This window comes from Psammomys obesus, unplaced genomic scaffold (genome assembly GCF_907164565.1).
Source record: "Psammomys obesus unplaced genomic scaffold, mPsaObe1.curated_primary_1811, whole genome shotgun sequence".
In the NCBI taxonomy this organism is placed as follows: Eukaryota; Metazoa; Chordata; class Mammalia; order Rodentia; family Muridae; genus Psammomys; species Psammomys obesus.
Window position 1 is genome coordinate 3,384,950 of NW_026588368.1, and position 22,572 is coordinate 3,407,521.

At 41.8% G+C, this 22,572-nt stretch overlaps 1 protein-coding gene across 4 annotated transcripts; it reads right to left on the reverse strand.

Annotated features, from left to right (window-relative positions):
- Positions 1-3,991: 3,991 nt before the first annotated feature.
- Znf248 (zinc finger protein 248) lies at positions 3,992-18,308 on the reverse strand. 4 transcript variants are annotated; one of them, XM_055604326.1, is made up of 5 exons: positions 18,288-18,308; positions 16,732-16,770; positions 11,464-11,590; positions 11,102-11,191; positions 3,992-6,968 (listed from the first exon to the last, which is right to left on the reverse strand). In XM_055604326.1, exons 2-5 carry the CDS (start codon positions 16,744-16,746, stop codon positions 5,470-5,472), a joined length of 1,731 nt encoding a protein of 576 aa, XP_055460301.1. In that variant the 5' UTR covers positions 16,747-16,770; positions 18,288-18,308; the 3' UTR covers positions 3,992-5,469. The 4 variants fall into 4 exon arrangements, with proteins under 4 accessions (XP_055460301.1, XP_055460299.1, XP_055460300.1 ...); XM_055604324.1 differs by lacking the exon at positions 18,288-18,308 and adding an exon at positions 17,522-18,015 and having other exon boundaries at positions 16,732-16,949; XM_055604325.1 differs by lacking the exon at positions 18,288-18,308 and adding an exon at positions 17,261-17,443.
- Between the last annotated feature and the right edge of the window lie 4,264 nt (positions 18,309-22,572).

Consider the following 22,572-nt stretch of genomic DNA (forward strand, 5'->3'; position numbering starts at 1 on the left):
AAAGCAACTTGCTCTTTTTGTTATATACCAGTATTCTGCTTGCAAATATTTTATTGAAGATTTTTAAATTTGTGTTCTTCAGGGATATTGGTCTTAAGTTTTCCTACTGTTGTGTCTTTTCCTAGTTTAGGAATTAGAGTAATACTGGCTTCACAGAAGGAATTTGGAGTGCTTCTCCTATTTCTGATTTTTGAATAAGGTAGTTAAGTATTAGCTATAGATCTTCCCAGAGAGTTCTACTATGAGGCCATCTAGGCCTGGGATTCTTTTAGTCAGCAGGTCTTTCATTGCTGTTTCAGTCTCCTTGTTCTCTGGGTCTGCTCAGGTTGTTGATCACTTCTTGGTTTAACTTTGGTGGTTTAGATGGACCTAGAAATTTGTCCATTTCTTTTAGAGGTACAACTGAGTACAAGTTTTTTATAGTATTTGCTTATAATACAATGAATTTCTTTGTATCTGTTGTAATGTTTTCCTATTAATTTCTGATTGTTAATTTGGGTTCTCTCTCTCTCTCTCTCTCTCTCTCTCTCGGATATTTGGGACAAAGTTCTGTTGATTTTATTTACCTTCTTAAAGAACCAGATCTTAGAATTGGTAATTCTTTGTATTGTTTTCCATTTCATTAATTTTTCATTTTAAAATAAGCTGTATGTAACCCTGGCTGGCCTAGATTCCTCTATGTGGACCGGGCCTTCCTCAAACTCAAGAGATCTGCCTGCCTCTGCCTTTCAAGTGCTGGGATTAAAGATGTGTGCCACCACACATGGCTCTGCTCTGATTTCATTATTGGTCTTGCTGTCTATGGGATTTGGGTTTGATTTATTTTTTCCTTTCAGATTTCTTAAGTTGCATCATTGAGTCATTTATTTGTTCATTTTCTGGATTCTTAATGTAGGCACTTTGAGCTATAAATTTCCCTTGCAGAAATGCTTTTAGTGTGTCCCAGAGATTTTGTTGTGTTCTTATTTTCATTTAATCCCACAAATTTATTTCTTAATTTCCTTTTTAGCCCATTCACCATTCAATAGAGAGCTGTTTAGTGCTCACAAGGTTCTAGAGATTTGTTTGCTGTCAAATTTAAGTGTTATTGCACTGTGGCCATACAGGATACATGAAGTTATTTCAACTTTTCTGAATTTGTTAACCTTTATTTTGTTCCATAATGTCCAATTTGAAGAAGTTTCCATTTTCTGCTCAATATAATGCATATTCTTTGTTGTTTCAGTGGAATATTCTGTAGATGTCCATTAAGTCCATTTGATGTAGCATGCCATTTAATTCTGATCTTTCTGTGTTTATATTTCATCCAGATATTCTGTCTACTGGAGAATTAGGGGTTCCAAAATGACCTGCTACTAATGGGTTGAGGTTACCGACGTTTGGTCATCCTTCAATGAAGCCTTTTTAATGAGGCCCATTTGTTTTCCCTAAGATCGAGCTATCCCTCTGATAACTTTTCCTATTTTGATTTTTTTTATGCATTTAAAATCACATCCTTTGCAAATGTACCTTATGTGTGCAGAGCTGACTTTGAATAGACTGCAGGACAAATGTTTTTGTGTTTGTTTTTGACACAACTCTTGGAATGCCATAAACTTATCCACCAAGAGCACTGAAAGCCATCTATGGTGAGTTCTAACTGGGTTGTTTTGGAACATACGATCACTCAAACTCTTCCAGTTGGGATAAGGGCCTACTCTGTGATCACCTGGATAGGATCTGTTACTAACAAACTAATTATTTGCGGGGGAGGGGGCGGTGTTGGTCAACTTGATAAAATGCCTCCATCAAAGTGCTCTGTAGGGAAGTACAGGGGGCATTTTCTTGGTTGATAGTTGATGTGGGAGGACCCAGACCACTGTGAGTGTTGCCAACCCTGGACTCGTGGCCCTGGAGTATATAAGAGAGCATGCTCAGCAAGCCACGGAGAGCAAGGCAGTAGTTAGTGCTCCCCTTACACTGGCTTCTGCTTTATTTCCTGCCTCAATCTCCTGATCTGACTTCCCTTAGACTGTAACTGGGATGTGAGACAAATAAACCCTTTTCCTACCCTAGTTGCTTCTTAGTAGTATTTTATCACACAGTAAAAGGAAATAGGGACAAAGATGTTGAAGAGTTGCATTCAGCATTATTAAAGCAATAGCCACAACTTGATGTTTAAAATATAATGCCATAGCTAATAAATAAGAAAAGGGGTGGACTGGTTAAAAAAAGTTCAGCGACATGTCACTAATTTATAGGGGGAAAAGCAGGGATGCTTACTTCACATATAACAAGGAACATCACAGAGATACGCTGTCAAATATGCAATTTAACATAATGCCTGACTTAAACATGTCAAAAGATAGGCATACCTGCTCTAGAACTCATTTTCAAAGGAAAATTACTCATAGCAAATTTTATTCATATGAAGCACGACACAGAAAATATGTTTCAATTAGTATAATAACTTTATTTCCATTACTAATGGTTTGGGAATTTACAGAAATGAACACCCCCCGCCAAGCTGCTTATTCCACATTTTTGCTCCCCAGTGTCTCCCTCCACCCTTCTCTGGGCTCACCTGCAGATGCACCTGGTTGGGTTCTTCAAAACAGGGTACTAGGAATTTGGTGCCATAAGTATTTCGTCAACGACAGCAGCTTGAACTGGGTGTGGTAATCCAGCTTACATCCTTGTCAGAATGAAAATGGCTACCTGCAGGCATTAGTCTGTGTTTCAACATCTCTAGATCACATTACTGGAGTAAGTCTACCATTAAAATCTTTTTACTTGAGGGATTCTATTTTCCACCAGAAAGAATTATGGCTTTAAAAAGCATCCATCCCTGCATCAAACTGTTACAAGGAAGTCTTCCCACAAACCTCTGTACTGAATGTTAGCACCTGGAAAAGTGATCTGTTATCAACTGGAAAGCCTTTAGCTCTAAGTACCAGGCAGTCCTAATAATAAACAGGAAACAGGTGCTGTTGAAAATAATACGTAGTCCCAGAAGTCTACAAAAAGTATTTGCAGAGAGCTAAACAGTTCCTCGACATCATTATCTGGGTCAGCTTTTTCACTGTGTGCAGTCATCTTCTGGCTGCTGCCCTCCCAGACCACAAACTATATGCCAGCATCATATGCCGATGTAAATAAGTGCATACAAAAGGGTATGATCTCTTTTCATGCCTCTTATGCCCTCTCACATTACCACACCTTCATCACTGAGAACTAATAACCTCAACAGAGCTGCCAGAAGGGAGTTCCCATGATTAGCTTTGACTAAGCTGGATTTATTACCCCCAAACCATCTGAGGAGGGATGTAGGTATGTTTTCAAACTTATCTTATTGGGGTTCTTATATCTCTCCCTTCTCCACTCCAATCCTTTCAACACCCCAACACCAGGTAGGAGAGAAAGGTTAATGGGTAGATGGGGCAGAGTTCTCTTTAGATACATACTTCCTGCTGGCTAAGGTCGTTGGAGTTCTTGGGGCAAGTCCAATCTTCATTTCAGGCTGTCTCCAACTTCTTCTCGTCAAACTCCACCAGCAGTAACTAGGAGCAGCAGAGAGGAGCAGCATCCATCTTATTCCTTCGAGCCACCTCTCTTTCTGGGCTCTGGTATTCATCCCTCTCAGAGAACCCAGAATTAAACAATCCACAGCTGGCAAAAATCATGCCCCTCTCAGAGCCCGAATGAGGCAAATAGTTTGCTGCTGTGGACAATCTAAAGTAACCCTATATCCCACACCTAGGATAAAACAAAAACATGTTTACATAACCTAACTGAGTGTTTAAAGAAACCAAAACTCCCACTACAGAGGAACACAGAGATAAAAATCAGCTCAGGAAAGGTGATCAGCATCTCTTAAACTACTGGTTAGTGTGTTTCCAGGAGGTATTGGGAATAGAACAAAGGAGGTAAAGACACTATACGTTAGTCTCTTGTTTTAAATACAATTATATAATTACTGAATTACATAGAACTACTGTTACATGTAATCATGCCTGAATAGATACACGATGGAATACCAAGAGTATAAAATGAACATTTTAATATGCACTAGCATTTTTAAATTTTTAGACTGTATTGCCATTTACAACTAATGGTAAATAGTTTACCACTGGTAAGCTGATGGTAAGTATTTACGTCATGTAAATACCATTTCTATTAACAGCATTTATATAATTGACACAGAGGTAGCTAAGAAAAACTCTCAGAAATATACTGTTTGATTTCTTCACCAAATGAGTACTTTGGTAATAATGGCCATACTTATTCATAGTCCAGAGTAGTGAATATGTTTTTGTGAGAATGTTTTTTGTATGTAAAATAATGTCATCTGAAGCACATACTGGCCAGGCTATCAAGAGACAGGTAATTTTTAGAACTGGACAATTCTGAGGTAATAAAAGGCTCAATAAACCATCTTTTGGCTTCATTACTATAAAGGCAGTTTGGTGATGATGGTCATAGCCACTTACTTGTTTTATGAAATACAAAGACGGTAGTTAATATTTTAAATCTGCCGTACAGTTTATATACACACAGATTCTCTGGGAAAACAAACAAACCAACAATCCTTTTCCACAGTGTAAACATTCTAAGCCCAAGCCACCAACATGAAAGGTATGTGGTCTGAAGAAGAGTTGCAGTAGCACACCATTCTACAACACTCTCAGCATGCACACCAATGGCACACAGCAAAGACAAGAGCAGAATACAACTAATTACTAGGAATGACGAGTGGTATTTATTTCCGTTTCTCAAGATAATTTAACTGTTAACTTCACGTAGTTTTAAACAACAGACTCACAAAATTCCTGAAGTTTTATAAGTTGGTCTGAGCTGCCCTTATGACATCACCATTTGTGTACAGGTACATGCATACAAATATATTCACATAAAACATACACATAGACCCACATTCACACATATTCATAAACATACACAACCCTACCAACCTAAAGACACTGTTGGTATCTAGTAGGAACAGTATATAACAATTGTTATTAAACTAAGGGTTCATATTTCTTCCTCACATCTTTACTGGGTTCCAATACACAAAACAAGTGCTTCCTAAATTTCTGTTACTGTCACATACTCACACAAGATCTATAAACATCAGGTGTTTCTTACATACAAGTTTAATGAGCTACTGCCGCTCATTTTTAAGTTCCGTATTTTCCTATGAATGCCAGTGAAATTAGTATTACCCTTTATATATTTAAAATACAAACTTTAAATAAACACATTTGGAAGACATTACACAATTGAAATCTATAGATTTTTTTTTACCGTATTATTTATATGAATAATTTCCCTTCAATACAATCTTTCTAATGAAAGTTTTTACTTTCTTGAAAGTGTTCATGCATTTCAACAAAATGGCATTTTCTAGTACTCTGTGGTATTCTTTGGCAGGCTCTAAGCTCACTTTTAAAACTGTACAACTGACTTGACGGACATATGAAGGCTGGACATTCAGGACGTGGAAAGAGCTTTCACCCTGGCGTGAATCCTCTGATGCTTGGTGAGCACTGACCTCTGACTGAAAGTCTTCCCGCACACGTTACACTGATAGGGCTTCTCCCCCGTGTGAGTTCTCTGGTGTTTAGTGAGAGCCGACTTCTCGCAGAAGGTTTTCCCACACTCATTACATTTATAGGGTTTCTCCCCGGTGTGAGTTCTTTGATGCACAATCAGGTTTGACTTCACACAAAATGACTTCCCACATTCACTGCATATAAATGGCTTCTCCCCCGTGTGTGTTCTCTGATGGACAGTTAGGGCTGACCTGTGACAGAAGGATTTTCTACACGCGTTACACTCGTAGGGTTTCTCCCCCGTGTGTGTTCGCTGATGTTCGGTAAGGTTGGACTTGACACAGAACGTTTTCCCACACTGCTTGCATTCATAGGGCTTTTCTCCCGTGTGTGTTCGCTGATGGTTGGTGAGGTGTGGTTTCTGGCAAAAGGCTTTCCCACACTCCCTACACTCATACGGTTTTTCTCCTGTGTGTGTTCGCTGATGTTGGGTAAGGTTTGATTTCTCCCAGAACATTTTACCACACTCGCTGCACTCAAAGGTTTTTTCTCCCAAGTGGGCTCTCCGAGACTGGGTGGGATGTGACTTTTTGCTAAAATTTTTCCCGTTGTCAATGTATTCATAGGGTTTCCCCCCAATCTGTATTATCTGATGTTTAAAGAGAGCCGGCTTTCCCCAGGTTTTGTTACTCACTTTATACTCTTGGGCAATCTTTCTCGTGTAAGCTTCCTGATGAACAACGAAAGCTGAATGGTCACAGAAGATTTTCTCATATTCACTGCGCTCATAAGGATCGTTTCCTGAGGGAACTCTCTGATGTCCAAACTGCAAATCCACATAAAAGGACTTCCTACAAACACTGCACTCCTGTGGGTCTGTGTGCACACGAGTTTCCTGAGACACACTGAGCTTCAAACTGTCAGTGAAAGTCCTTCCACAGTCAGTGCGCTTATAGAGAGTCTCCCCGAGCTGGGCGTTCTGATTTCTACAAAGGGCCTCTTCCTCATGGAAGCCTTGTCCATTTCCGTTGTACTCAAAAGGCTGATCAGAAATTGGCTGAGGGAGATCCTGGAAAAAGCTGAGGACATCTCTTTTCTCATCGTATCTGTATGATTTTGCTCCCACAGGAATTTTCTCGTGCCTGCTATCAGAGAGTGCCCTCTCACATATATTAAACTCATTAAGCTTCTTTCTGGAATAGTTCTTTTTACTGATAATTATACTTGAGATATTCTTCAAATTCATTTCACAGGAGTCACATATTTTGAGCAGAAAACTTCTTGAAGAAACAGGGTCCATGTCTAGACTGGCAGTTTTCCTTGTGTTTCCGCCACTCTGTAGCTGTACAGTCTTGTTGGTGAACGCGAGTGGCCAAAAATGTTCATCTTGATTTTCCCGGTTGCGCTCTAATAGGTCATCTACTTTCCATTTCCTTTCTACAAATGAGAAGAAAAAAATCAGCACACCTTGTGAATTTAATACTTGTCTTTGTTTTGTTTTTTTTAAGGCTTTTATAAGAGTGAGGAAACACAGAGACAGCAGGCACACGGGGGAAAAGGCCCCCCACAAAGCAGAGGAAGGACCTGGGAAGCTAAAGGGCCCTAACATGGCTGATGGATGTGAACTTTTACAGACATTCTTCAAGGTTAGTTCTTTTGTTTTAAACTCAGTTTCCTGGTACAAACTGAATCCAACGTATTTCCTTTACCATCCTGGTTTGAAGAGAAGACACAAATAGGATGCTGTGAAAGCGGGGATGGGGAACTGGTTATACTATTTAAAACATTATAAACGTCAAAACTCAAAACACTGATGGATATGGTAGGCACGCAGTGTCTAAACACTTCATGGATGTAGTACTGGTTGCTTTGGGGGGAAAAGATGAAAAGGAAATGAAAACTTAGACAAAGGAGAGACTATAAACATATTTCAAGCACAAAACGAGTTTGCTGGCTAGTTTTATGTCCACTCGACGTGGCTACAGTCATCTGAGGAGGGAAAAACTCAACTGGGAAATTGCCTCCATCAGGTCCCACTGTTGGCAGTCCTGGAGGGCATTTTCTAACTCCTGAAGGGGAAGGGCCCAGCCCATGGTAGGTGGTACCATCCCTGGGCTGGTGGTCCTAGGTTCTGTAAGAGAACAGGCTGAACAAAACATGGGAGCACCCCTTGATGGCCTCCCTGCCACCAGGTTTCCACCTGGTTTGAGTTCCTGCCTTGGCTTTTCTCAGTGGCCTGTGACTCAGGATATGTAAACCAAATAAACCTTTTCCTCCCCAAGCTGTTTTTGATCAAGGTGTTTTATCACAGCCACAGTAACCTTAACTAAGACACAAATTATGAGGCTTATTATAAAGTCTAGAAAACAAAATGAAATTATAAGACAGGTGGAACAGAATCATGTAATCGTCAGTGGCAGAAGCCTTATTTATTTCTATGGGCTAGGGAAAGAAAAACTGGATGCTTCATGTGGAAAAGGGGAAGGGAAAAAAAAGGAAAGAAAGCAACAATGACAGGAGTGAAGAGAACACAGAAGTCTGCTTTTGAGTGTGATCAGTGGAGAGTAACCTCATGAACAGGTGCCAGGATTTGGAAAGAAAAACAGCACAAGTAAGATGAAAGCCCTAAGAGCTGACACAAATGGCTGCCACTCAGAGGAACTAGTAAGATGGTAAGGTTGGACTATACTTGATTCCTCAGAAGTGGAATCTTGGGTAGTGATAACTGTGGTTTATTTAAAAACCCAGTTTGTTATGTGACTACGTTTTGGTTTTAACACCAGGTGTGGGATATGGGGCTGCTTCACGTTGTCCACAGCAGCTAACTCTGATTTGCCTTGTACACTGGCAGGGGCAGGATTTTTGCCAGCTACAGATAGTGTATGTTTGGAATTCTGAGGACTCCTGAGAGGGTGTAAATGTCAGAGCCCAGAGAGGAGTGAGGAGGGAAAAGGAGGGAGCAGGAGGGAGGAAGAAGGGGAATGAGGAGGAAGAGGAGGAGGAAAATGAGGAAGAGAAAGAGAAGGAGGAAGAGAAGGAGGAAGTGGAGGAAGAGAAGGAGGAGGAGGAGGCTGCACGCCCCCTCCCCAGCTGCTGCTGGTTCATCCTGCTGCTGAGTAACCTAATGAACTGTTGCCTTTGACTTGCCCCAAAGAACCCAAGGTCCCCAAATCAGCATAAAATAGCCTATAGAGAGGTCCACGCCCCCTTTCCCCTCTAACCTTTCTCTCCTACCTAGTGTTGGGGGTTGGAAGGGCTTAGGGTGGTGTAAGGTTTGGTAGAGAGGTTAAAATATAAGAACCCAATAAAATAGATGAAAAGAATATGTCAACAATCTTGGGCTTTGTATAATACAGATTGTTCCTTCTATATCTTCTCTAATGGAGGGACTTAGTAACTTTATGAAGATGTTATCGACCCAAAATTGCGCTGGCTGACACAAAGCCAAACCCTAGAAAAGGGTCTGGAAAACTACAGCATGAGGCAATTCCTTACAATTAAAAGGTTTCCTTCTTTCTTTCCTTTTTTTAAAGAGAAATAGTAGAAAAAGCAATAGGGATGAGGGGAGGACAAAAAGGGGTTATGGACCAAGCAGACGAAGACAGAAGAGCAGTAACCGCAGCAACAACAACCAGGACTCTCCATGACACTACACTGAACATATTTACTGTTTTGTTTTTTTTAAACAAAGAAGTCTGTCTATCTCAGCTCTAAATTCTGTCTAATCTCACACCATAATACCATCTAAATCGATGTCTTCAAATAGCTCAAATGCTCAGCTAGGCATTCCATTCCGGGATAACTCCAATCTTAAAGTGAACCCCAGGCTACATTTGAACAGTTACCTCCAACTTCTAAAACTGAATCTGTAATAATCCTTTCCCAACCATGTTTGTTCTGAATTTTCTCTACCTCAACAGCTTCTTAACTTGTCTAGTTACTTGAGATAAAGAACTCAAGTCATGTTGAACTCCTTTTTTATCCTCATCCAATAGCAATCTCTGTTCAAAACCTATTCTCAAGAGGTCTGTACAAACCCAGTGCTTGTCAGTCTCTTGTATGGTCTTGGCTACTACTCTTTCTTCTGGACTGCACAGCAGTTTCTTAGCTGGTGCCTTTTCATACTCATGTCCACCTACTGAACACCACCCCAACTACTGCACAAGCCAGGTAAACCCTTTGAAGCTGAAACAAACTCTGATGATTCCATCTGATCTACATTAACTCAACATAGGGCTTCTTGCATTGATCAAGATGAACCTGCTGTATCTTCCACGAAGCATGGATATAACTCACAACTCCATTCTCATCAGTCTTGCCCATACTTCCCACTTCCCAGCAACACTCTGCTATTGTTCAAACAGAATAAAGCTGTGTAGAGGCCTGGTACCTCAAGTTCTATCTAGAATAATTTCAGTCCACATGGTTTATTCTTACTCCATTAAAACATTATATATACACAGGCTGGAGAGATAGCTCAGCAGTTAAGAGCACTGGCTGCTTTTCCAGAGGACTTGGGTCCAATCCACAGCAACCACATGGCAGCTCACAACTGTCTGTAACTCCTGTTCCAGGGATCTGACACCCTCACACAGACACACATGCAGGCAAAATGCCAATGTACATAATAAAAATAAATAAATTATTGTCTGGGCATGGTGGCACATACCTTTAATTCCAGCACTTGGAGGCAGAGACAGGTGGATCTCTGAGTTTGAGGCCAGCCTAGCCTACACAGTGAGTTCCAGGAAAGGCAGGAATACACAGAAAAACCCCTGTCTCAAAAAAACAACAAAAAAGTGTGTGTGTGTGTGTGTGTGTGTGTGTGTATCTAACAAGCCTCATTTGTTTTCTCTGACCTCTTTGCCAAACAGCATACATCATCACTCTTTAGTTTCCCTTCCCCTCTGAGAGCTCTCTTCATCATACTTACCACCACCTACCTCTGTGTACATACACAAATATGTATGTACTCAAGTATATCTAAAAACAGATAACTGTATCTACATGTTTGTGCTGTTCACTGTAGCATATATTCTATAATATCTGGTATAACTCTCTTAATTTCTGTGGCTGTATCACAGTAATGTTCACTATTACACATCTGTTAAGTGGCATATATATGCTAGATAATGGGAGGTGTCCAAAGAAAATAGACACAAGGTTCATAATTTTTAAAAATAAATAGAGATTAACAGAAAAATATGTCTAAGATAAAGCCAACTGACTTTGAATTTATAGGTAAAAATAAATCACTCCAACATGTCAAAGCAAAAGAAAAAGTGACTATGGAAGAGAGTCAGATGGAGGAGTCATTCAGACAACAAGATGTGGGACACTGTTCTCCACCATTTCCAAAGATTTGCAATAAAATAGGGATTTCATATATATATGAAATTATATATATATATATGAAATTATATATACATATATATGTATATATATATACATACATATATATATGTATATATAAAGGCCTCATACACACACACAAACACACACACAAAGGTAACCTAAATTGCCAAATGCCACAAGGTTACTTTCCCTGGCCAATGAATGTACTACTGTACCTGGATTGCATTGGAATCCATTTTCTGGTATCCAGGGATCTTCTCCTTGCTCTATCTTGAAGATCACTTCTGGCTTAGCAACACAATACCCTGTTAAGACAAAATAGCACAGGATGCATTCTCAATAGCTTAGCTTTGTGAACTGAAAAAAAAAAAAAAAAAGAAGAAGAAAGATCCAACTTCAGCCATGGTTCAGGAAGGTCCTTAGCATTCTGCAGGGATGAGAATATACCATTGTCACAGCAAAAAGGGATCAGTTTCTTCAGACCTTCAAATCTTAAGCCTCAAATTGGAAATTACAAGCATTCCCTCCCGACTCAGGAAATGTGTGGCCAGTAGCCACACTGAGAATAAACCCTTACCTACTGAGACAAAGTTGCTATAGTTCTCCAGGGTCACATCCCGGTAAAGCACTTTCTGAGCAGGGTCCAGCAAATACCACTCTTCCTTGGTGAAATCCACACACACATCCTTGAATGACACTTGCTCCTGTAACAAAGTATTCTTTTTTCTGTATGAAGTCATTAGGACTGGGCAATATCGAGATTTAGCAGAACCATTTTCTTTAGCGCTTACTGAAAAATAATAAATAGGACACACAACCCCTTTAGCTACACTGTAGAGAATAAAAGAAAACATCTTGAATAAACTGAGATTCTGCTAAAGGTCTGGGAGTGTTTTAAAACAGTTGCTATGAATACTGCTGAGGCAAGCAAAAACTGAGTTACTACTCTCAAAGGAGCTGGTAAGGAGAATATACGTGTGTGTGTGTGCACGAGCGCTTGTGTGTGCACGTGTGTGTGTGTGTGTGTGTGTGTGTGTGTGTGTGCTCGCGCACACGCACGCGTGCTTGTGTGTGCGTGTGTTTAATAAATGGACACTGCAAGTCTGGCAGTAGACTTCACTTTTTATTAGGAACTACAACCTGAAATTGTTAGCAAAATTATATTGCTAAACAAGAGACAGTCTCCCACTAGAAAAAGCGCATGACTGACTAAAGTGCTTGCCCTGAGTCTTAACATCCACGGAACAGGATGAACTCTGTCTGCTTGAGGAGATCATTTTCTGGAGTCTTGTGGATTTTTTTTTTTTAAGTATGGTCATTTTATTAAACATAGTAAATAGTTTCCTGGTATGTGATCCAATAGTGAACAAGAAACAAACTAGGCAAAATAAGCAGATATTGAAATAAGCATGAACTTCAAAATAAACTGTGACTAATATGTTCAATGAAACAGAGGAAATTCAGAAGAAAATGAAAGGACAAGAGAATTCAACAGATCTGTGAGGGGTGTGATACGTTTAGGTTGCAGAGTAGTTAATAGGCCAAAGGCCTCTGAACCGTTTTCTACTCCTTTCTCAGGTTCTCTTTCCCTACGCTCACAATTACACATTAGTACAGAACGCACTGTTATTAACCCCTGTGTGGTCTCTAAAGCTGGCCCTTAGAGGCGATGATTGCAAAGATGAGAGGTAACTGTTTTCACAGTGTACTCACCCCTGGATAGGGACTGCACAGCACACCACCCCCCAGGAAGGACTAGGAATAGGTCCCATAGGCTGCAACTTGAACGGTTGTCAGCTCAGGGCCTGTCCCCTCCCTGCGGCCACAGCTTCTGCTGGAGCTGCTGGGAGATGTGGAACTTCCTGACCACTGTGAGTCTGACCTGCGATCTAATCTGATCACTCTCCTGGGTCTGCACCTCTGACAGAGAATTAGCATCTAGAATATACAAGGAACTAGAAAAACTAAACATCAAGAAATGACCCAACTAAAAGATGTATGTAGCACTGAACAGAGTTCAAAAAAGAATATAAATGTCTAGTAAACATCCTTAGCCACCAGGGAGATGAAGATTCCACTGTAACCCAGTCAGAACGGCAATCATCAAGAATACATGAGAATACAAACGATAACAAATGCTGGCCTGGGTTTAGGGAAAGGGTAACCCTTCCTTACACACTGTGAGCAGAGTGGAAATAAGACAGCCACTTTGAAGATAAGTCTTGGGATTTAAACAAAACAAAACAAAAAAACTCCTAAAAGTAGAACTCCATTGACCCAGGCACAACACGTACACATACACCTAAGGGATTTTAAGTCCTATCGTAGAGATATTTACACATTCTGGTTCTGAGATAGTTCCACATTTTGGTTCACTGTTCTATTCAAAATGGGGTAAAAAGTGGAACCCATTTAAATGACAACCAACTAATGAACTGGCAATGAAAATGTAGTTACATACACAGAATGGAATTTTATTCGGCTGTAAGTAAAAATACAATTATAGCATTTGTGGAAAAATTGGTGAAACTGAAAAATATTGCACTGAGATAATCCAGGTCCACATGTGAAAAGCCAAATGCTCTCTCTTCTGTATGGATCTCAGCTTCAAGTTCTTCTATGTGGATCCTTAAATTGATGTGTGCAGAGAGACCTGGATATGAGAAAGGCGCCTTGGTGGAAATAGAAGGGAAAGAGACATCGAAGAAGGTAGAGATGGGAGGGCACGTGCTCTATGAAACAGAAGAAAGAAATTCTGGGGACGAAAGGTTTAAACAGGAATAGAACGCTGAAGAGAAGAAGTGATGGAGGAGCATTAACCAAAACCAAAAATGTATGAAAAAGGCAGGCTGAAAACACAGAATGACCTGCAGGAAGTAAACAGACAACTGTGCTGCCTAATTTTATGTCACCTTGACGCAGGCTAGAATCATCTGACAGAAGAGAATGCTAACTGAGAAAATGCCTCCGTAAGATGGGCCTGTAAGGAAGCCCGTAAGACAGGTCATTGTGGGTGGGGCCATCCCTGGGCTGGTGGTCCTGGGGTATATAAGAAAGCAGGCTGAGCAAGCCATGAGAGCGAACTAGTAAGCAGCACCCCTCCAGGGCCTCTGTATCAGCTCCTGCCTTCAGGTTCCTGCCCTGCTTAAGTTCCCGTCCTCACTTCCTTCAGTGAGAGACTATGATCTGGAAGTATAAGTCAAATAAACCCTTCCTTTTTCAACTTCCTTTGGTCGTGGTGTTTGACCACAGCATTGGTAACCCTAAGATAACACTATCAGACGCACATAAAGAACTTCGCTCAGAGCAAAGGAAAGTACAGTAGGAGCTGTACTGAGACACCACTTTTTACTCATGGAACTCCAAGCCCAAAAACTTAACCACATAGTCCACAGGAAAAACTGTGGAAAGACAAACATTCTCATGTGCCGCCAATGAGATTATAAATCCTCACTCCAAGAGGACTGAGTCCCAAGAGGCTGATCAAATTCTGGGAATCCGGGAACATAATTACATGAATAACATGAGACACACTAGTGCACATACATGTGTTCACACAGGTTACTCTTTCAACATGGTTTCAACATGTCATTCTGTGAAAGAATAACAGTAGTTTTGGTTTGGGGTTTCTTTTGTTTGTTTCGCTGGTTGGCTGGTTTTGGTTTTTCGAGACAGGGTTTCTTATGTGCAGCCCTGGCTGTCCTGGAACTCACTCTGTAAGACCAGGTTAGCCTCAAACTCAGAGATCCACCTGCCTCTGCCTTCTGAGTACTGGGATTAAAGGCGTGAGCTACCACCAATTGGCTAGAACAAAAGTAGTTTAATAAACTACTATTGGACACAGATATATTGTGGATCTCCAACTGTCATGGGACAGAGGATAGAGGAAGAGAGAGAGACAGAGAGACACACAGAGACACAGAGAGAGAGAGTTAGAGAGAGACATAGAGAGAGAGAAGCACATACAACAGCAATAATCCAGACATTGTCAGAAGGACCTCTTGGACATGCTGTGAAATGAAAAAAGATGAATGGAAAATATTGCCCCTCAAAAGGTGGTCCCAAGAACGGCAGAACAGGATTCTGTTGTGAACTTATTAGAAATTCAGAATTCAGAGGGCACAACTCTGTGGTGAAGCATCTGACTGCAGACATTCAGAATCCAGCTGGGCTTGTGGTCCATGTCATTCCCAGCATTTGGACAGCAGAGCCAGGTCATAAGTTAGGGGCCAGTCTAGGCTACATAGTAAGACCCTGCCTTAAAAACTGAGGAGCTGGGGTGTACCAGAGCAGAGCACTGTTCAGTGTATTCAAGGCCCTGGATTTAATCTCCAAGGGAAAGCAGAAAAAGAGAGGAGAGAGGAAGAGAAGGGAGGGAGAGAGGAAAGAATGGTAGAGAAAAGGAAGGCAGCAAGGAGGAAGATTCAGGGCTCCATCTACTATCTCAGAATTCACATCAAAATGATGCTGTGGATTCACAGGTGCATCTGAGTTTGAGAAGCCCTGAAATCAGGTTCATAAATAAAAAGGGATCTAAATAGTCAAGTATATTTTTTAATTGAATAAACACTGTAGACTATTTAAGGAGCTATGAGTAAGAAATGAGTAACTATGCTAGACTGACTGTACATTTATATCTGGAGTTGTCCCAAAATTTGTGAGCTAGCATAATTATTCATAGGATCTTCTTCATGCTCAGCGAAAATGTCTGGAAAGGATACATATCACCACACCCACAGGAAACAGAAAGTGTGGAGTGCAAAGGAATACATACTTCTTGCATCTTTCCTATCAGTTTCTCCCCCGGCTCAGATTTTTAAATTTTTATTAGAACATACTATTCTAAATGTTAGTATATTACTAATTCAAAAACATTAAGAAAAAAAAAAACACAGGACACAGAAGACCCATCAGTAAAACAAAGAACAGGGGATCAAGGATGAAAGCAATGTCTGGGACAAAAAGAAAAGACGCCTTCATAAGGCTTGGTAAGAAATCAGTCAGGAATGAGACTTTAGAGCATGATGCTCCAACAGCAGAAAGCACTTTCAAATTGTGTGTGTGTGTGTGTGTGTGTGTGTGTGTGTGTGTGTGTATACTTTTTGTTTTGGTATGTTTTGTTTTAGTTTGTCTTGATTTTTTAATTTTTTTGTTGTTTTTCTTGATTTTTTCCCCCCCAGGGGAGAAAGAACATGAGGTTGGGTGAGGAGAATCTAGAAGGAGTTGAGGGAGGAAAGAATATGATAAAAATACATTGCATGAAAAACATTTTTTAAAAAACTTTAAAACAGTCCACTGTCAAAACTAACAAACGCTGCTGACAGTTTCAAAAGGGCAAAGATAAGAACATTTACCGTGGTGGCCCTTTCTGGAACTGATTCGGGTGAATGGTGGTGAGGGAATGTGGTCTTATTTTTTAGGTTGACTGTGAGAAACGCATAAACACAAGCTGCCCACATGCAGACTTCCCTAGACACACAGGTGAGCTGCCTAAACACTTGGGATCGCTGCTTTGACAATGCACTCAGACCAGAGACTGACCCCTGACAGACACATGTCCTGCTAGGTCTGCTCTTTGATAGGAAACGTATCACATTCACCTCAGTGTGACTACCAGAAAACACAGAGACATTTTCGGAACTGAATCCTCCTAAGGGCTCAGAAAGCCTCTATCTGATGCTGGCCCTAATTCAGATTTTTACCGTGGCTGAAAAATTTTTGCCTGTTTTTTTTTTTTTTTTTTTTTTTTAAAAAAAAGAAAAAAAAAAAAGCCAAAATCTTTTTTTTTATTTTTTTAAAAACAAATTCTTAAAACAAAACAGGAATAAATAAGCCAAAAACTCACCTGGGATTTGTTCATTTTCTGCTCTGGGTAGAGGGAGAGCTGAGGGAGAAGGAAGAATCGCATCAGGAGTGACTTGGCCTGCCCTGCGGTTCCGGGACTCACCTGCTTCTGCAGCTCCAAGCAAGGTGTTTACTTCTGCAGGTGTAGCACCAGCATTTGCCGAGTTTTGATACTTTTCACGGAATGAATGCAAACGCTTGTTTCTCATTACCACCCAACTTACAGGAAAATTAAAAAGATGAGACGATCTTTTTAATTCAACCAATCATAATCTAAAGGAGGAAATGCTATGGATTTGTCCAGACTGATAATCAAGGGGGAAGGGATGGGGAAATCAGGACAGGGTGTTTATTTAATACCACTAATCCCCTCAAGTCAGATAATTCAAGAAAACTTGAGAAAAGAGCTGGGGTGGGTGGGGGGGGGGAGATTTAAGGCAAAATAAAAACTTCAAAATGTGCTTGCTTACAAGTCTAAGTTGCTTGTTTGCTTACAATTCTCAAAACTTCCGTTTGATAAGAAACTTTACCCTAAAAGTGACAAAACCATCCGCAGGCCTTGGCTGTGTCGTTAAAAACCTGCAAGATGTTCTTCAGACATCTTGGCCACCATTGGATGATTCAGTATCTAAGAGTCCGCCCCTCAGGAGTCACCAAGGTAGGAGAGATGGATGAGATGCTTAGGACGGTGGTAGCAATTCCAGACCGGTGAGCATTTCATCCCTAACGGTTTTCCAAAGAAACGGCATTCCCTGTGCAGCCCGGGTGCATCTCTCTCAGCTCCAGCTCACCTCTCTCTCCTTAAACTTGTCCCAGACTCTCGGCGGGCACACAGTCTTCCATGGTTTCAGGATACACAAAACACATAAGCGAGTATCAAATTCACAACTGGGATCTTGGGGCGGGAGTGGGAGGGGCAGGAGGCTTGGTGGCTAGCTAACCACTTGCCTCGTCCACGCCAAAGCACTGCGCCCTAGGGACCAGTCCAAAGGCCCGCAACAAGGGTGGGCTCCCTGCCACCCTCGCAGGGTATTCCCTGCACAAGAAGTAGTAGAAGATTAAAAACAAACGAACAAACAAACAAAAAACCAAGAAATAAAAAAACAAAACAAAACGCAGCAAGTATTCCTAACAGTCACACTGCGCAGAAAAAGTAACCGAATCTCGCCTGGGCTATTCTGTCACAGTAATTCATTCACTCGGGATCTGGCTTGCCCGCTCGCCACCAACAACATCCCAGCATCTGGCCACAACAGCCAGAGAGCGCGCGCGTCACAGCGTCACGCTCACGCCACGCGTACGTCAACCCCTCACTCCTTACAACCCCGCACCTTCCCCGCCCAGAGCACAAAACGCGCATGCGTGGCACGAGCCAGCCGCCCTAGCCTGGCACTGCAGAGGTGCGGGACGAGCGTCCAGACCACGCTAGCCGGAGTCCGAACGCACCCCGGCGCGTCCCCAGGCCGGGCCGCCGCTGCTCCTCGCTCGATGCCGACAGCGGCCCGGATGGTCCCGAGCCCCCAGAACCCTCCGCCCTTGCTGCCATCTGTGGCTCACCCGCCGCTCCCGCAGCGCCGAAGGCCAGGATTGTTTCCCTGGAGGGACGTGAGGCCAGCGGAGGACCTGGAGCAGGACTGCAGCGTGCGCATGCGCAGAGGAAGGGGCGGTGCGCCCATCTGTGGAGGGAGAGGGGTCCCTGCATCCAGTGTTGGAAGGATTGTTGCCTGCAGGGCCGAGTCAGCTCTTGTCTCAACCCTCTGTTGTAAAATAATGCTGTTGAAAGCCTCTAGAAACCAGGGCTTCCGTGAGGATTTAAGGCGTTTACAGTACAAACACAACCTTGTCAGACTCATTTCTCAGGATGGGGCTTTCTGGTTGCTACACCATGTCAGGTTCTGAATCTTTTATTACTCCTATGGAGAGGCAGCGTTCTGTCAGTACCCTGGAAGTTAGGGAATCAAATCAGTATATTCCCTACGCTCAAAACGAAGGAAAGATGTGCTTAAATTTATGTTGGAATGTCAACCAGTGTTGGAATTGTCCAGGACTTGGTCCTGTTGTTGAGATTTCATGGGCGTGGCTTCCCCGTCATTGCACAATTTCATATCAGACTTAGGTCCTCTGGCTTTTAAAATCTCAGCCAGGTCTTCTGCAATGTTGCCTGAACCTTTAAGTGAAAAAAAAAAAAAAAAAAAAAAAAAAAAAAAAAGCTTCTTTGACAATGGGTGAGATCCATACTTACCTGTGGGTATACTAATAAGTGTTTGGAATGTTTGGAAGGCAGTTAGGAATTACACTGATTTAGGAAAGCGGCTGTAGTGTGTTCTCCTATAAGATCCATGACCTCATCGGCCGTGAGCTGTTGGCTAGGTTTTTAAGTCTTAGGCATAGTTGTTTTCCTGTCATCCCGAGATGAAGAGTTACGGGCGATTGACAGCTGCTGAGAGAGGGAAAATTAGTCTTGCCCAGAGATGAGCCCCACGACTGGATATCTGATACCAAGGGGTCAGCTCCAGAAACATATACACGCAGGCGACACTGGAGGGGACCCGGCAGGTTGTTTGCATCTGCGTATTTATTTATATGGATGGGTAGGAGCATATGGGGAAGAAAAGGCTGTGGAAGAAGGGAAACTAGATATGGAAAAAGGAGAGGAGAGGTGAGGGGGAAATTAAGGAATATGTTAATTAAATCAGATAATTAATTTACGAATGTGAAGCAAATTTAAAACCCTGGGAAGTAATCTAAACGGAAAGGACTTCTAGCGTCCACGTGGGGATTCTCTGGATTAAGGAGAGAGACAAGCCACCAGCCTAGTGCTAAATAGCATCAAAAGGATAGCTGTCCCCGCTGAGCCACACTTCCAGTCTCCAGGAAGAGCAAGAGTTAAGTCATTTTCAGCTACACAGCTAGTTCAAGGCTCACCTGGGCTATAGGAGACTCAAATCTTAAAAAATAAATAAAAACAGATTAACTTAGCTTTCCCTCACATTTAGCTCATGTTAGCAGATGGTGTCTCTGAGGAACATTTAACATGAAAAGAACTAAACTACAGGATTTATTCAAATTTCCTCTTTCCCACTTTTTTTTTTTTCTTTTTTTGCTCCAGGAACAAATCTTTTTAGTCCCTGCCAGTTCATAATCATTTCTCAATCCTGTCTTCCAGCCCTGATATATTTGAGAGGAAATATTTCCTTGCTCCCATTTCTTTATCCAATGTTACTTACATTAGTATGGACTTATGTGTCTATCTACTTTCCCCCTTACCCAGCCCTCCCTTCTTAGGCTGATTTGTTCTATATACGGTGGTTTTACCTTTCCCAGAATTCCAAATTAATGCAATATGGTTTTAACGTAGATTCTGAATTTGGCTTTTTAAAATATACCAACCATCATTTTGGATCATCATTTGGATCATGTTGTTGTTATTCAGTGTTTTAGGTCAGGGCCTTTCCTTCTTACACTTTTTATTTCTTAATATGATCTAACAATAGTATATTATTATGATCCTCAGTATTCAAACGTTGGACATTGGGAGCTCTTAGAAACTTTTAATATATTCCTATCACTCTTGAAAAGCATTTCCTGACTTTCTGATACGACAAGATGGTACAGACGCAACCTGAATTTCCACTACTTGGCCCTAGAACCAGCCATTTCTTGAGGACCCCGGGAAATAATACCTATTGTTAGAGACTTTGATGTCTTAGCTCTGTAACTGTGCTCACTTCTGGGGTGTAAGTAAATCTAAACTTCTCAGCAGATAGAGGTAAAAAATGTGTGTTTACCAAACCACATTAGAAATCTCTGTGTGGTTCCGTAGAACTTAGGGAAATCATAAAATATTTGGCAACAATGAAATATTTCTGGATGTGCAATGACTAAAAGATCTTCCAAGGTTTTTCTGGAAACACTTTCCCATGTGTCAATAAGACCTCACCCATGCCCTTGGTGCTTGGTTGTGGGTGTCTTTGCAATCACATTGACCAGGAGAGTTACAATTCATAGGAGGCAAGAAAGCAGTTCAGTTTAACGTAACTGAGTGGCTGTGTTATTTCAAAGTGCCTTGCTGGGACGAGGTTAAGCTTGACTAGCCACAAATATGTACATAAGTTCACTTTCATGGCTTATCCAGAGACGAACCCCTGTTTTCTTCTGGGGGACACTCTCTGAACCACTGTGGAAATTCCCAGATAAGGACCTCATCCCTTTCTAATTTCTCAGCTTTACCCTTCTACTCGTGGCAGCAACAGACCTACTCTCAGAGAGTTGGTGAGCTCTGTTCTCTGGCAGCTTCTGTGTCGGGGGCCTTCTGGCACCTTGCTGCTCCCTGAATTTTGGCATCTGGCTTGACCGGACTACTGCCCGGATACAATAGTGCATTCCTGGCTGACCCGGGGCTTTCGATAAGATCATCTTCCTGAAATACCTTAAATCCTCCTCTCCCTCAGGCTTCCTAAGTAACTCTTCTGAGGAACTTTCCAAATTACCATTATTAGCACATCTTGGTGGACCATCCTGTGATTTCTAGTCACTTAGTAACCCTGCCAAAGGCAATTACATTCCTTCTGCTTCTGCTTATATAGTTGTATGGAAAACTCGAATAAACAGAGACTTTGATCAGAGATACTCTCTTGGTCTTCATTTCTCGCGCCCTTGTCCCCTTTTTCATTCCCACTCCCCCATTCAGGATCTCCGTTGACAGACCTGCGGGACCAGTCACTTCTGTGAGATTAGCATGGTTGCTGAGCAGACCTTACCAATATTTGTTGTTGTTGTTGTTGCTATGGCAAGTGCTTCATGGAGTGCCATGAAAATAGAACCATACTTATGGGGAGCTTTTATAGAAGATCTACATACCTGGTCCAAGAAGTTTTAAAAGAACTGGAACATTTTTTGGTTTTGTTTGGTTTTTCGAGTCAGGGTTTCTCTATGTAGCTTTGCCTGTCCTAGACTCACTTTGTAGACCAGGCTGGTCTCAAATTCACAGAGATCTCCCTGCCTCTGCAACCCCAGGGTGCCGGGATTACAGGACTGTGCCACCATGCCCGGCAAGAACTTTTGCTGGTTGAAAGACTTGCAAAGCATCATCTGGAGATGGAACTGTTGAACAACAGAAGAAATAAACTTGACATGTAGGTTAAAAATGGTATCTTAGCACTTGAGAGGCAGAGGCAGGCAGATCTTTTTGAGTTCGAAGCCAGCCTGGTCGACAGAGTTCCTGGACAGCCAAAGCCTCACAGAGAAACCCTGTCTTTTAAAACACAACCAAACCAAAAAAAAAAAAAAAAAAGGCATGGACCAAGTGGAAGAAACAGAAAGATGAATGTAAATAGTCCCTGGGAGGAAAGTAACTTGGGCATATATGATCAGCCAGTTACTTCAAACCTCATGATATACTTTTTCTGTTCCTTGATCTCAAAAAATCACTGGCATCCTTGATGTTTCAGAGATTTTGTTGTACTTGTGAAGATTTGTTGATATAAGATGTGGTGGTTTGAATAGGCATGGCCCCCATAGGCTCATGTGTTTGAATGCTTGGCCTGTAGAGAGTGGCACTATTAGGAGGTGTGGCCTTGTTTGTCACTATAGGCTTTGAGGTCTGCTATGCTCAAGTTCGCCCAGTGTGGAACACAGTCTCCTCCTGGCTGTCTGTAGATCAAGATGTAGAACCCTCAGCTCCTTCTCCAGCACCAGGTCTGCTGCATGCTCCCATGCTTCCTGCCATGATGGAAATGGACTACACCTCTAAAACTACAAGCCAGCCCCAGTTAAATGTTTTCCTTTACAGGAGTTGCTTTGGTCACGGAGTCTCTTCACAGCAATAAAACCCTAAGACGAA

What these genes read in the sequence shown, in the direction of transcription:
- Znf248 (XM_055604323.1), bottom strand. Translation starts at nt 11,740, where the DNA reads ATGTTTTCTTTTATTCTCTACAGTGTAGCTAAAGGGGTTGTGTGTCCT. An exon ending in TAGCAACTTTGTCTCAGTAG is followed by an intron (nt 11,192 to 11,463) that starts GTAAGGGTTTAT and finishes TTGTCTTAACAG; the next exon opens with GGTATTGTGTTGCTAAGCCA. An exon ending in TGGATTCCAATGCAATCCAG is followed by an intron (nt 6,969 to 11,101) that starts GTACAGTAGTAC and finishes TCTCATTTGTAG; the next exon opens with AAAGGAAATGGAAAGTAGAT.